This window comes from Tachyglossus aculeatus, chromosome 22 (assembly GCF_015852505.1).
Source record: "Tachyglossus aculeatus isolate mTacAcu1 chromosome 22, mTacAcu1.pri, whole genome shotgun sequence".
In the NCBI taxonomy this organism is placed as follows: domain Eukaryota; kingdom Metazoa; phylum Chordata; class Mammalia; order Monotremata; family Tachyglossidae; genus Tachyglossus; species Tachyglossus aculeatus.
The window spans coordinates 57,516,448-57,530,660 of record NC_052087.1 but is presented as its reverse complement, the minus strand read 5'-3'; the positions used below and the strand labels follow the sequence as shown (position 1 = coordinate 57,530,660).

The 14,213-nt window shown below is 49.8% G+C and overlaps 1 protein-coding gene across 4 annotated transcripts in view; it reads left to right on the top strand.

The window, feature by feature from the left end:
- Positions 1-8,688, top strand: part of NAP1L4 (nucleosome assembly protein 1 like 4) — a 69,462-nt gene extending 60,774 nt beyond the window's left edge. The window contains exons 15-16 of one of the 4 annotated variants that reach the window (XM_038764273.1): positions 3,959-3,992; positions 8,471-8,688. In XM_038764273.1, the coding sequence (XP_038620201.1) occupies positions 3,959-3,964 (6 nt within the window). In that variant the 3' untranslated portion in view covers positions 3,965-3,992; positions 8,471-8,688. Of the gene's footprint in view, positions 1-3,958; positions 3,993-8,467 lie in introns of all 4 variants that reach the window. The other 3 variants (XM_038764272.1, XM_038764271.1, XM_038764270.1) reach the window with 3 other exon arrangements.
- Positions 8,689-14,213: the final 5,525 nt, after the last annotated feature.

Sequence of the window (14,213 nt, the reverse complement as noted above, 5' to 3'; positions counted from 1 at the left end):
GAGAGACGGTCCCTACCCAACAACGGGCTCACGGGCTAGAAGGGGGAGACAGCCAACAAGACAGAACATCTTAACAAAATCAAATAAATAGAATAAATACTTTCAAATAAATAAATAAAACATTTATGTCTTTTCCACTGAGCCACGCTGCTTCTCTAGCGCTGTTCTAAACGCTGGGGTAAATGCAAGGGGATCAGGTAGAGTGCTGGTGTTTTCTTAAGCGCTTACTATGTGCCGAGCACTGTTCTAAGCGCTGGGGTAAATACAAGGGGATCAGGTTGTCCCACGTAGGGCTCACAGTCTTCACCCCCATTTTACAGATGCGGGAACTGAGGCACGGAGAAGTTCATTGTCATATTTGTTGAGCACTTACTGTGTGCAGAGCACTGTACTAAGCGCTTGGGAAGTACAAGTTGGCAACATAGAGAGACGGTCCCTACCCAACAGTGGGCTCAGAGTGGCTTGCCCAAGGCCACACAGCTGGCAAATGACAGAGCCGGGATTAGAACCCATGACCTCTGACTCCCGAGCTCGGGCTCTTTCCACTGAGCCACGCTGCTTATCTAGGTGCTTCTTCTCTAGTAATAATAATAATAATGGCATTTATTAAGCACTTTCTATGTGCAAAGCACTGTTCAATCAATCAATCAATCGTATTTATTGAGCGCTTACTATGTGCAGAGCACTGTACTAAGCGCTTGGGAAGTACAAATTGGCAACATAGAGAGACGGTCCCTACCCAACAGTGGGCTCAGAGTGGCTTGCCCAAGGCCACACAGCTGGCAAATGACAGAGCCGGGATTAGAACCCATGACCTCTGACTCCCGAGCTCGGGCTCTTTCCACTGTGCCACGCTGCTTATCTAGGTGCTTCTTCTCTAGTAATAATAATAATAATGGCATTTATTAAGCACTTTCTATGTGCAAAGCACTGTTCAATCAATCAATCGTATTTATTGAGCGCTTACTATGTGCAGAGCACTGTACTAAGCGCTTGGGAAGTACAAATTGGCAACATAGAGAGACGGTCCCTACCCAACAGTGGGCTCAGAGTGGCTTGCCCAAGGCCACACAGCTGGCAAATGACAGAGCCGGGATTAGAACCCATGACCTCTGACTCCCGAGCTCGGGCTCTTTCCACTGAGCCACGCTGCTTATCTAGGTGCTTCTTCTCTAGTAATAATAATAATAATGGCATTTATTAAGCACTTTCTATGTGCAAAGCACTGTTCAATCAATCAATCGTATTTATTGAGCGCTTACTATGTGCAGAGCACTGTACTAAGCGCTTGGGAAGTACAAATTGGCAACATAGAGAGACGGTCCCTACCCAACAGTGGGCTCAGAGTGGCTTGCCCAAGGCCACACAGCTGGCAAATGACAGAGCCGGGATTAGAACCCGTGACCTCTGACTCCCGAGCTCGGGCTCTTTCCACTGAGCCACGCTGCTTATCTAGGTGCTTCTTCTCTAGTAATAATAATAATAATAATGGCATTTATTAAGCACTTTCTATGTGCAAAGCACTGTTCAATCAATCAATCAATCGTATTTATTGAGCGCTTACTATGTGCAGAGCACTGTACTAAGCGCTTGGGAAGTACAAATTGGCTTACAACACTGTTGTAAGCGCTGTTGTAACAACAACGCTGTTGTAAGCGTAACGGTTGTAAGGGGAGGTTGCAAGGTAATCAGGTGGCCCCACGGGGGGCTCACCATCTTAATCCCCATTTTCCAGATGAGGTCACTGAGGCCCAGAGAAGTGAAGTCAAATTGATGCCAATTTGTACTTCCCAAGCGCTTAGTACAGTGCTCTGCACATAGTAAGCACTCAATAAATACGATTGATTGATTGATTGATTGAAGTGACTTCACAGCCCCACGTGCCCGTATTCTGCTCCGAGTCACGGCTCCTTCCAGCCGAGCCTCGTCCACGGATCATCCCATCCTTCCGGGCCGCCCGTTTTTCTCTTTCAGTGGAATAACGGAATTCGTTCGGCTCTTACTATTCATTCATTCAGTCGTATTCATTGAGCGCTTACTGTGTGCCGAGCACTGGACTACTTCAATCAATCAATCGTATTTATTGAGCGCTTACTGTGTGCCGAGCACTGGACTAATTCAATCAATCGTATTGATTGAGCGCTTACTGTGTGCAGAGCACTGGACTAAGCGCTTGGGAAGTCCAAGTTGGCAGCATAGAGAGACGGTCCCTACCCGACGGCGGGCTCACAGGCTAGAAGGGGGAGACAGACAACAAGACGGAACATATTAAGAAAATCAAATAAGTAGAATAAGTATTTTCGAATAAATAAATAAAACACGTTGTTCCAAGCGCTGGGGTGGAGGAAAGCAAGCCGGGTTGGGCACGGTCCCATGTGGGGCTCGCCGTCGTAATCCGTTGTCGGGTAGGGACCGTCTCTATCTGTTGCCGACTTGTCCTTCCCAATAACAATAATAATAATAATAATAATTGGCATTTGTTAAGCGCTTACTATGTGCAAAGCACTGTTCTAAGCGCTGGGGAGGATACAGGGTGATCAGGTTGTCCCACGTGGGGCTCCCAGTCTTCATCCCCATTTTACAGATGAGGGACCTGAGGCCCAGAGAATCAATCAATCAATCAATCGTATTTATTGAGCGCTTACTGTGTGCAGAGCCCTGTACTAAGCGCTTGGGAAGGACAAATTGGCAACACATAGAGACAGTCCCTACCCAACAGTGGGCTCACAGTCTAAAAGGGGGAGACAGAGAACAGAACCAAACATACCAACAAAATAAAATAAACAGGATAGAAATGTACAAGTAAAATAGAGTAATAAATATGTACAACCATATATACATATATACAGGTGCTGTGGGGAAGGGAAGTAGGTAAGATGGGGGGATGGAGAGGGGGACGAGGGGGAGAGGAAGGAAGGGGCTCAGTCTGGGAAGGCCTCTTGGAGGAGGTGAGCTCTCAGCAGGGCCTTGAAGGGAGGAAGAGAGCGAGCTTGGCGGAGGGGCAGAGGGATTGAGGGCATTCCAGGCCCGGGGGATGACGTGGGCCGGGGGTTAGAGAAGTGAAGTGACCTGCCCAAGATCACACAGCAGACATGTGGTGGAGTCGGGATTCGAACCCATGACCTCTGACTCCAAAGCCCGGGCTCTTCCCACTGAGCCACGCTGCTTCTCTAAGCGCTCAGTCAGTACGACTGAATGAATGAATGAATGCCCGTTTTTCGGACGAGGGTTCTGAGGCCCAGAGAAGCGACTTGCCCGAGGCCACACAGCGGGCAAGCGGCGGGGCGGGATTGGAACTCGGGTCCTCACGACTCCCAGGGCCGGGCTGTAGCCGCGGTAAGCGCTCAATTCATTCATTCAGTCGCATTTATTGAGCGCTTACTGTGCGCAGAGCACTGTACTAAGCGCTTGGGAAGTGCAGCTCAATAACTACGAATGAATGAACGAGGCCGCACCGCTCGTCGTCCAGCCCGGAGCCATCGCCCGGGGCCCCACGCAAGCGAGACTGGATTCGCTCGTTCAGCCGTCTTCCCGTAGCACTGTACTAAGCGCTTGGGAGCGTACAACGTAACAATAAACGGCGCCGTTCCCCGCCGTCGGTCCGAATAAAACGACAGGAACACGACGGATGGGACTGTGACACAGTCTTCTAGACTGTGAGCCCACTGTTGGGTAGGGACTGTCTCTCTATGTTGCCAGCTTGTACTTCCCAAGCGCTTAGTACAGTGCTCTGCACACAGTAAGCGCTCAATAAATACGATTGATTGATTGACGGCTCGGGGCGCGGGGTCTGTGCTGACTTCGAGACTATGAGCCCGTTGTTGGGTAGGGACCGTCTCTAACGGTTGCCGACTTGTACTTCCCAAGTGCTTAGTACAGTGCTCTGCACACAGTGAGTGCTCAATAAATACGATCGATTGATTGATTGACGGCTCCTCTCCGTTTCTCTCCCATTCAGGTGTAACTTTTGTCTTTCATTCATGCGTTTCTAGGTAAGGCGGCTTCGTCGGGGCGGGGACGGCCGCGGCCCGGTTTCGGGCTCCTTCCGGGGGGTTCTCGTGGCCGGCCCGTGCTCCGTGGGGGTCCCTGCCCCCTCCACCCCACTCTAGATGAGTAAACTGAGGCCCAGGGCGTTGTTGATTGTGGTGTTTACTAGCAGCGTGGCTCAGTGGGAAGAGCCCGGGCTTTGATGATGATGATGATGATGCTAATGGCATTTATTAAGCGCTTACTATGTGCTAAGCACGGTTATAAGCACTGGGGAGGTTACAAAGGTGATCAGGTTGTCCCACGGGGGGCTCACAGTCTTAATCCCCATTTTACAGATGAGGTAACTGAGGCACAGAGGAGTCAAGTGACTTGCCCAAAGTCACACAGCTGACAATTGGCAGAGCTGGGATATGAACCCGTGACCTCTGACTCCAAAGTCTGTGCTCTTTCTGCTGAGCCATGCTGCTTCCACGCTGCTTTGGAGTCAGAGGTCATGGGTTCAAATCCCGGCCCCACCAACTGTCAGCTGGGTGACGTTGGGCAAGTCACTTCACTTCTCTGGGCCTCAGTTCCCTCATCTGGAAAATGGGGATTAAGATTGTGAGCCCCCCGCGTGGGACAACCTGATCTCCTTGTAACCTCCCCAGCGCTTAGAACAGTGCTTTGCACATAGTAAGCGCTTAATAAATGCCATCATCATCATCATTATTTGGTAAACGCTTACTATGCGCCAGGCACTGTACCAAGCTCTGGGGTGGATCCCATCAGGTTGGACAGTCCTCACCCCCATTTTCCAGATGAGGCAGCTGCGGCCCAGATAAGTGGAGTGACTTGCCCAAGGTCACACAGCAGACAAGCAGCGGAAAGAGCCCAGGCTTTGGAGTCAGAGGTCATGGGTTCTAATGCCGACTCCACTGTGCACACAGTAAGCGCTCAATAAATACGATTGATTGATTGATTGTTGGGTAGGGACTGTCTCTGTGTGCTGCCAACTTGTACTTCCCAAGCGCTTAGTACAGTGCTCTGCACACAGTAAGCGCTCAGTAAATATGATTGATTGTCGGCTGGGTGACTTGGGGCAAGTCACTTCGCTTCTCTGGGCCTCAGTTCCCTCATCTGGAAAATGGGGATGAAGACTGTGAGCCCCCCCCCATGGGGCAACCTGACCACTTTGGAACCTCCCCAGCGCTTAGAACAGTGCTTTGCACATAGTAAGCGCTTAACAAATGCCATCATTATTGTTACTGTTAGTGGAGCGGGGATTAGAACCCACGTCCTTCGTACTCCCAGGCCGCGGCGCTATCCACTGCACCATGCTGCTTCTCAATAATAATATTCATTCAGTCGTATTTATTGAGCACTTCCTGTGTGCAGAGCACTGTACTAAGCGCTTGGCAATATAGAGACAGTCCCTACCCAACAATGGGCTCACAGTTTAGAAGACTGTATTATATTACTAGGTTACTATTACTAGACTGTATTATGTGACACTCGAGAAGACTGTCATATGATGCCTGTTTACCTGGTTTGATGTTCATTCATTCATTCAATCGTATTTATTGAGCGCTTACCGTGTGCAGAGCACTGTACTAAGCGCTTGGCAATATAGAGACAGTCCCTACCCAACAATGGGCTCACAGTTTAGAAGACTGTATTATATTACTAGATTACTATTACAAGACTGTATTATGTGACACTCTAGAAGACTGTCATATGATGCCTGTTTACCTGTTTTGATGTTCATTCATTCATTCAATCGTATTTATTGAGCGCTTACCGTGTGCAGAGCACTGTACTAAGCGCTTGGCAATATAGAGACAGTCCCTACCCAACAATGGGCTCACAGTTTAGAAGACTGTATTATATTACTAGATTACTATTACTAGACTGTATTATGTGACGCTCTAGAAGACTGTCATATGATGCCTGTTTACCTGTTTTGATGTTCATTCATTCATTCAGTCGTATTTATTGAGCGCTTACCGTGTGCAGAGCACTGTACTAAGCGCTTGGACCGTGATGTGTATCTCCCCTCTTATAGACTGTGAGCCCATTGCGGGCAGAGATTGTCTCTTTTTGTTGCTGAATTGGACTTCCCAAGCGCTTAGTCTTCTAGACTGTGAGCCCGCTGTTGGGCAGGGACCATCTTATATGTTGCCAGCTTGTACTTCCCAAGCGCTTAGTACAGTGCTCTGCACACAGTAAGCGCTCAATAAATACGATTGAATGAATGATGATTGCGGTATTGAAGCGCTTACCGTGTGCTAATAATAATAATGATGGCATTTATTAAGCGCCTACTATGTGCAAAGCACTGTGAGCTCTGGGGTGGATGCAGGCCCAGGGGGATGGATTTGGGGAAGCAGCGTGGCTCAGTGGAAAGAGCCCGGGCTTTGGAGTCAGAGGTCAGGGGTTCAAATCCCGACTCTGCCAATTGTCAGCTGTGTGACTGCGGGCAAGTCACTTCACTTCTCTGGGCCTCAGTTACCTCATCTGGAAAATGGGGATTAAGACTGTGAGCCCCCCGTGGGACAACCTGATTACCTTGTTAACCTCCCCAGCTCTTAGAACAGTGCTTTGCACATAGTAAGCGCTTAATAAATGCCATAGAGAAGCAGTGTGGCTCAATGGGAAGAGCCCGGGCTTTGGAGTCAGAGGTCATGGGTTCAAATCCCGGCTCCACCACTTGTCAGCTGGGTGACTTTGGGCAAGTCGCTTTACTTCTCTGGGCCTCAGTTACCTCATCTGGAAAATGGGGATGAAGACTGTGAGCCCCACGTGGGCCAACCTGATCACCTTGTAATCTCCCCAGCGCTTAGAGCAGTGCTTTGCACATAGTAAGCGCTTAATAAATGCCATTGTATTAATAATTGTCAGCTGTGTGACTTTGGGCAAGTCACTTCACTTCTGTGCCTCAGTTCTCTCATCTGTAAAATGGGGATGAAGACTGAGCCCCATGTGGGACAACCAGATCACCTTGTAACCTCCCCAGCGCTTAGAACAGTGCTTTGCCCATAGTGCTTAATAAATGCCATCGTATTATTATTATTAATAATTGTCAGCTGTGTGACTTTGGGCTAGTCACTTCTCTGGGCCTCAGTGACCTCATCTGTCAAATGGGGATGAAGACTGAGCCCCACGTGGGACAACCCGATCACCTTGTAACCTCCCCAGCGCTTCGAACAGTGCTTTGCCCATAGTGCTTAATAAATGCCATCGTATTATTATTATTAATAATTGTCAGCTGTGTGACTTTGGGCTAGTCACTTCTCTGGGCCTCAGTGACCTCATCTGTCAAATGGGGATGAAGACTGTGAGCCCCCCCGTGGGCCAACCTGATCCCCTTGTAGCCTCCCCAGCGCTTAGAACAGTGCTTTGCACATAGTAAGCGATTATAATACGTGTCATTTAAAACAAAAAGTTGGCGGAGCCGGGCTTAGAACCCACGCCCTCGGACTCGCAAGCCCGGGCTCTCTCCACCGAGCCACGCCGCCTCTCTTATCTCTCTCCGTCCAGGGGGGGGGTTTTCCCGTCGCTCCCGGATCCCGGCGGGGCTGGATCCTGCCTCGATGAAAGCCCGCGGGCCCGGGGCGTCGGAGCGGCCTGGCCCCGGGGCGGGTGGGGTGGGAAGGGAGGGCGTTGGGGACGGGCGCTTCCCACTGGGACACCCGGCCTGGTGGGCATCTCGACTAGCCCAACGGGTCGCGTACTGAGCGAGCTCTCTTCCTCCCTTCAAGGCCCTACTGAGAGCTCACCTCCTCCAGGAGGCCTTCCCACACTGAGCCCCCTCCTTCCTCTCCCCCTCATCAATCGTATTTATTGAGCGCTTACTGTGTGCAGAGCACTGTACTACGTGCTTACTGAGCCCCTTCCTTCCTCTCCCCCTCATCCCCCTCTCCATCCCCCCGCCTTACCTCCTTCCCTTCCCCACAGCACCTGTATATATGTATATATGTTTGTACAGATTTATTACTCTATTTTACTTGTACATATCTATTCTATTTATTTCCATCCCCCCCCATCTTACCTCCTTCCCTTCCCCACAGCACCTGTGTATATGTATATGTTTGTACATATTTGTTACTCTATTTTACTTGTACATATCTATTCTATTTTATTTTGTGAGTATGTTTGGTTTTGTTCTGTCTCCCTCTTTTAGACTGTGAGCCCACTGTTGGGTAGGGACCGTCTCTAGATGTTGCCAACTTGGACTTCCCAAGCGCTTAGTCCAGTGCTCTGCACGCAGTAAGTGCTCAATAAATACGTTTGATGATGATGATGATTTTGTTAGTATGTTTGGCTTTGTTCTCCGTCTCCCCCTTCTAGCCTGTGAGCCCGCTGTTGGGTAGGGACCGTCTCTATATGTTGCCCACTTGGGCTTCCCAAGCGCTTAGTCCAGCGCTCTGCACGCAGTAAGCGCTCAATAAATACGATTGATTGATTGTGCGCGTGTCTGTCCCTCCCTCGTGTCTTTCAGCAGAAAGAAGGCAGCCAGCCCGCAGAATGCAAACCCCAGTGAGGAGCCGCCGCCGCCGCCGCCTCCGCCACGCTGACGACTAACTGGTTGCCCCTGCATGGTTTTTACGTGCCCCCCTTCCCGTCCCCCGCCGGCTCGTCCATCCTCCCCGCCCCGATCGGCCTAACCTGTACAGCGGGGGGGCGGCGGGAGGCTTCAATAAAAGCACACTCCGCCCTCCGGTAGCGTCCAGCTCACCGCGCTTTCTTAATAATGGTGGTATATGAGCGCTTACCACGTGCGAAGCACTGTTCTGAGCGCCGGGGTCGGGGCGGGGGGGGATACGAGGTGATCAGGCGGTTTCCCGGGGGGGTCCCGGTCTTCATCCCCATTTGACCGACGAGATCACCGAGGCCCAGAGAAGCGAAGTGACCCGCCCGAAGTCACCCAGCTGGCGAGCGGCGGAGCCGGGATTAGAACCCACGACCTCCCGCACTCTCCCCGCCGAGCCACGCTGCTTTTTTGGACCCCCCCGTGGGGCGGGCTGGTGGGACCGAGGAGCGCGGTTATCCCGACTCTTGATTCCCAGCCGGGCCGGGGCCCTGGAAGTTGGGGAGACGCCACCGGGGCTGAGCCGAGGCCTAGTCCGGCCGTCGAGGCCCGGGGGGCTCCCGATCGCGCCGGGCGGAGGCGGCGTGAAGGTGGGGCGTCCAGTTTGTACAGACTACTTAGGAGATTCTATTAAAGTGGTGAAACCTGGCCGTCGTCGTGCTGTCGTGGTGGCGGCGGGGTCCGGGGCGAGCGGGACGGGTTGTTGGGGGGGGACGGGCAGCCTTTGCTACTTCCCCTTTCATTCATTCAGTCGTATTTATTGAGCGCCCACTGTGTGCGGAGCACTGGACTAAGCGCAAGTCGGCAACATCTAGAGACGGTCCCTATTTTGTTAGTATGTTTGGTTTTGTTCCCCGTCTCCCCCTTCTAGACTGTGAGCCCACCGTTGGGTAGGGACCGTCTCTAGATGTTGCCGACTTGGACTTCCCCAAGCGCTTAGTACAGTGCTCTGCACACAGTAAGCGCTCAGTAAAGACGATTGTTGGATTGAACAGTTGGGCTCACAGTCTAGGAGGGGGAGACAGACGACAAAACAAAATGTGGTCAGGTGTCGTCAGAATAAATAGAAGTAAAGCTAGAAGCACATCCTTGACAAAATAGTATTCATTCATTCGGTCGTATTTATTGAGCTCTTACTGTGTGCAGAGCACTGGACTAAACGCTTGGGAAGTCCAAGTCTGCAACATCATCATCATCATCAATCGTATTTATTGAGCGCTTACTATGTGCAGAGCACTGTACTAAGCACTTGGGAAGTACAAATTGGCAACATATAGAGACAGTCCCTACCCAACAATGGGCTCACAGTCTAAAAGGGGGAGACAGAGAACAAATCCAAACATACTAACAAAATAAAATAAATAGATATGTACAAATAAATTGAATAGAGTAAAAAAATATGTACAAACATATATACATATATATAGGTGCTGTGGGGAAGGTAGGGAGGTAAGATGGGGGATGGAGACGGGGACGAGGGGGAGAGGAAGGAAGGGGCTCAGTGTGGGAAGGCCTCCTGGAGGAGGTGAGCTCTCAGCAGGGCCTTGAAGGGAGGAAGAGAGCGAGCTTGGCGGAGGGGCAGAGGGATTGGGGGCATTCCAGGCCCGGGGGAGGACGGGGGCCGGGACATCTAGAGACGGTCCCTACCCGACAGTGGGCTCACAGTCTAGAAGAGGGAGACAGACGACCAAACAAAACATCCACCAATTGCCAGCTGTGTGACTTTGGGCAAGTCACTTAACTTCTCTGGGCCTTAGTTCTCCCATCTGTAAAATGGAGATTAAGGCTGTGAGCCCCCCGTGGGACAACCTGATCACCTTATAACCTCCCCAGCACTTAGAACAGTGCTTTGCACACAGTAAGCGCTTAATAAATGCCATCATTATTGTCATCGGAATAAATAGAAGTAAAGCTAGAAGCACATTAACAAAATAAATGGTATTCATTGTCGTATTTATTGAGCGCTTACTGTGTGCAGAGCACTGGACTAAGCGCTTGGGAAGTCCAAGTCGGCAACATACAGAGACAGTCCCTACCCAACAGCAGGCTCACAGTCTAGAAGGGGGAGACAGACAACAAAACAACATATTAAAATAAAAGAGTAATAAATACATACATATATGCAGGTGTTGTGGGGAGGATTCATTCAATCGTATTGAGCGCTTACTGTGTGCAGAGCATTCATTCATTCAATCGTATTTATTGAGCGCTTACTGTGTGCAGAGCACTGGACTAAGCGCTTGGGAAGTCCAAGTTGGCAACATCTAGAGACGGTCCCTACCCAACAGCGGGCTCACAATCTAGGAGGGGGAGACAGAGAACAAAACAAAACAAAATAAAATAGAATACATACTAATAGAGTAATAAATACGTACAAACATATACATATATACAGGTGCTGTGGGGAGGATTCATTCATTCAATTGTATTTATTGAGCACTTACTGTGTGCAGAGCACTGGACTAAGCGCTTGGGAAGTACAAGTCGGCCACATCTAGAAACGGTCCCTACCCAACAGCGGGCTCCCAGTCTAGGAGAGGGAGACAGCCAACATAACAAAACATATTAACAAAATAAAATAAATAGAATAAATATGTACAAATAAAAGTAATACATACAAACGTACAAATAAAGTAATAAATGCGTAGCACTGTACTAAGCGCTTGGAAAGTCCAAGTTGGCAACATAGAGAGACGGTCCCTACCCACCAGTGGGCTCACAGTCTAGAAGGGGGAGACAGACAACGAAACAAAACATTTAACAAAATAAAATAAATAGAATAAATATGTACAAATAAAATAGAGTAATAAATCCGTACAAACATATATCCATATATCCAGGTGCCGTGGGGAGGGGAAGGAGGTAAGGCGGGGGGGATGGGGAGGGGCAGGAGGGGGCTCAGTCTGGGAGCGTTTACTGTGTGCAGAGCACTGTACTAAGCGCTTGGGAAGTCCAAGTTGGCAACATCTAGAGACAGTCCCTACCCAACAACGGGCTCACAGTCTAGAAGGGGGAGACAGACAACAAAACATATTAACAAAATAAAATCAATAGAATAAATATGTACAAATAAACTAGAGTAATAAATACGTACAAACATATATACATATATATTGGTGCTGTCATTCATTCATTCAATTGTATTTAGCGTGGCTCAGTGGAAAGAGCCCGGGCTTTGGAGTCAGAGGTCATGGGTTCAAATCCTGAGTCCGCCAATTGTCAGCTGTGTGACTTTGGGCAAGTCACTTCACTTCTCTGTGCCTCAGTTACCTCATCTGTAAAATGGGGATTAAGACTGTGAACCCCACGTGGGACAACCTGACCACCTTGTAAGCTCCCCAGCGCTTAAAACAGTGCTTTGCACATAGTAAGCGCTTAATAAATGCCATCATTATTATTATTATTATTATTGAGCGCTTCCTGTGAGCAGAGCACTGTACTAAGCGCTTGGGAAGTCCAAGTTGGCAACACATAGAGACGGTCCCTACCCAACAGCGGGCTCACAGTCTAGAAGGGGGAGACAAGACAACAAGACAGAACATATTAACAAAATAAAATAAATAGAATAAATATGTACTGTTGGCGTGGCTGTCTTGGCCTCTCCTGAGCGCTTGTGTCTGTGATTATTTGAAATTCCGTTCACTCATTTATGCTGATTATTTTAAATATTTCTCAGTCCGCTTGCCGGAGCCACCTGAACTGAAGTCATAAGTGTGCTTGAGAGTCCCACCCCCTCCCCATTCATTCATTCAATCGTATTTATTGAGCACTTATTGTGTGCAGAGCACTGGACTAAGCGCTAGGAACAGAGGAGATGAGAAGCAGCGTGGCTCAGTGGAAAGAGCCCGGGCTTTGGAGTCAGAGGTCATGGGTTCAAATCCCGACTCTGCCACTTGTCAGCTGGGTGACTTTGGGCCTCAGTGACCTCATCTGTAAAATGGGGATTAAGACTGTGAGCCCCACGTGGGACAACCTGATCACCTTGTAACCTCCCCAACGCTTAGAACAGTGCTTTGCACATAGTAAGTGCTTAATAAATGCCATTATTATTATTATTATTATTAACAGATAGAGACAGTCCCTACCCAACAACGGGCTCACCGTCTAGAGGGGGGAGGCCAATAAAAACCAGTCTCCTGACCTGTCATTTACCTCTCTCCCCATCTCCTCCCTCTTAATCATATTTATTGAGCGCTTACTATAATAATAATAATAATGATGGCATTTGTTGAGCGCTTACTATGTGCCAAACACTGTTCTAAGCGCTGGAGGGGGGAAATACAAGAAGCAGCGAGGCTGAGTGGAAAGAGCCCGGGCTTTGGAGTCAGAGGTCACGGGTTCAAATCCCGGCTCCGCCAATTGTCAGCTGGGTGACTTTGGGCAAGTCACTTCGCTTCTCTGGGCCTCAGTGACCTCATCTGGAAAATGGGAATGAAGACTGTGAGCCCCACTTGGGACAACCTGATCACCTTGTATCCCCCAAATGCTTAGAACAGTGCTTTGCACATAGTAAGCGTGTAACAAATACCATTATTAGCTTTGCACATAGAAAGTGCTTAACAAATATTATTATTATTATTATTATTATTTCCCCTTCCCCCCTTCAAGCTGAACTGGGGGGTCGGGGAGGTGGGCGAAGGGGCTGACACCCAGCTCGGCCACTCCTGGGGTAAGAGAAGTAGTGTGGCTCAGTGGCAAGAGCCCGGGCTTTGGAGTCAGAGGTCATGGGTTCAAATCCCGGCTCCGCCACTTGTCAGCTGTGCAACTTTGGGCAAGTCACTTAACTTCTCTGTGCCTCAGTGACCTCATCTGTAAAATGGGGATGAAGACTGTGAGCCGCATGTGGGACAACCTGATCACCTTGTATCCCCCAATTGCTTAGAACAGTGCTTTGCACATAGTAAGCGTGTAACAAATACCATTATTAGCTTTGCACATAGAAAGTGCTTAACATATATTATTATTATTATTATTATTATTATTTCCCCTTCCCCCCTTCAAGCTGAACTGGGGGGTCGGGGAGGTGGGCGAAGGGGCTGACACCCAGCTCGGCCACTCCCGGGATAAGAGAAGCAGCGTGGCTCAGTGGAAAGAGCCCGGGCTTTGGAGTCAGAGGTCATGGGTTCAAATCCCGGCCCCGCCACTTGTCAGCTGGGTGACTTGGGGCAAGTCACTTCGCTTCTCTGTGCCTCAGTGACCTCATCTGCAAACTGGGGATGAAGACTGTGAGCCCCCCCGTGGGACAACCTGATCACCTTGGAACCTCCCCAGCGCTTAGAACAGTGCTTGGCACCTAGTAAGCGCTTAATAAATGCCATCATTATTATTATTATCGGGGAACAGCTGGCTGGTGGGGTGGTGACCGCGTTTGTGTGTGTTTTTTGGGGGGGAGTCTTCGCACTCGGGGTCACAGTCCAGATGGTGAAACTGAGTCCGGCCAAGCAGGTGGGAGACACCCGGCTCAGATATCCTGGACCAGGCCGGGCCCGGCCCACTGGGCAACGCGGAATATCCGGCCGAGTGTCCGGCCCATCCCGGAGCTTCCCACGGGGGAATACCGCCGTGTTAAAGGTATTCCTCTGCCCGCCGCCTAATTTCTTTATGGTTTCCGGGGAGCGGCCGGGCTCGCCCAAGGGCCAACCTCCCTGGAGAAGCA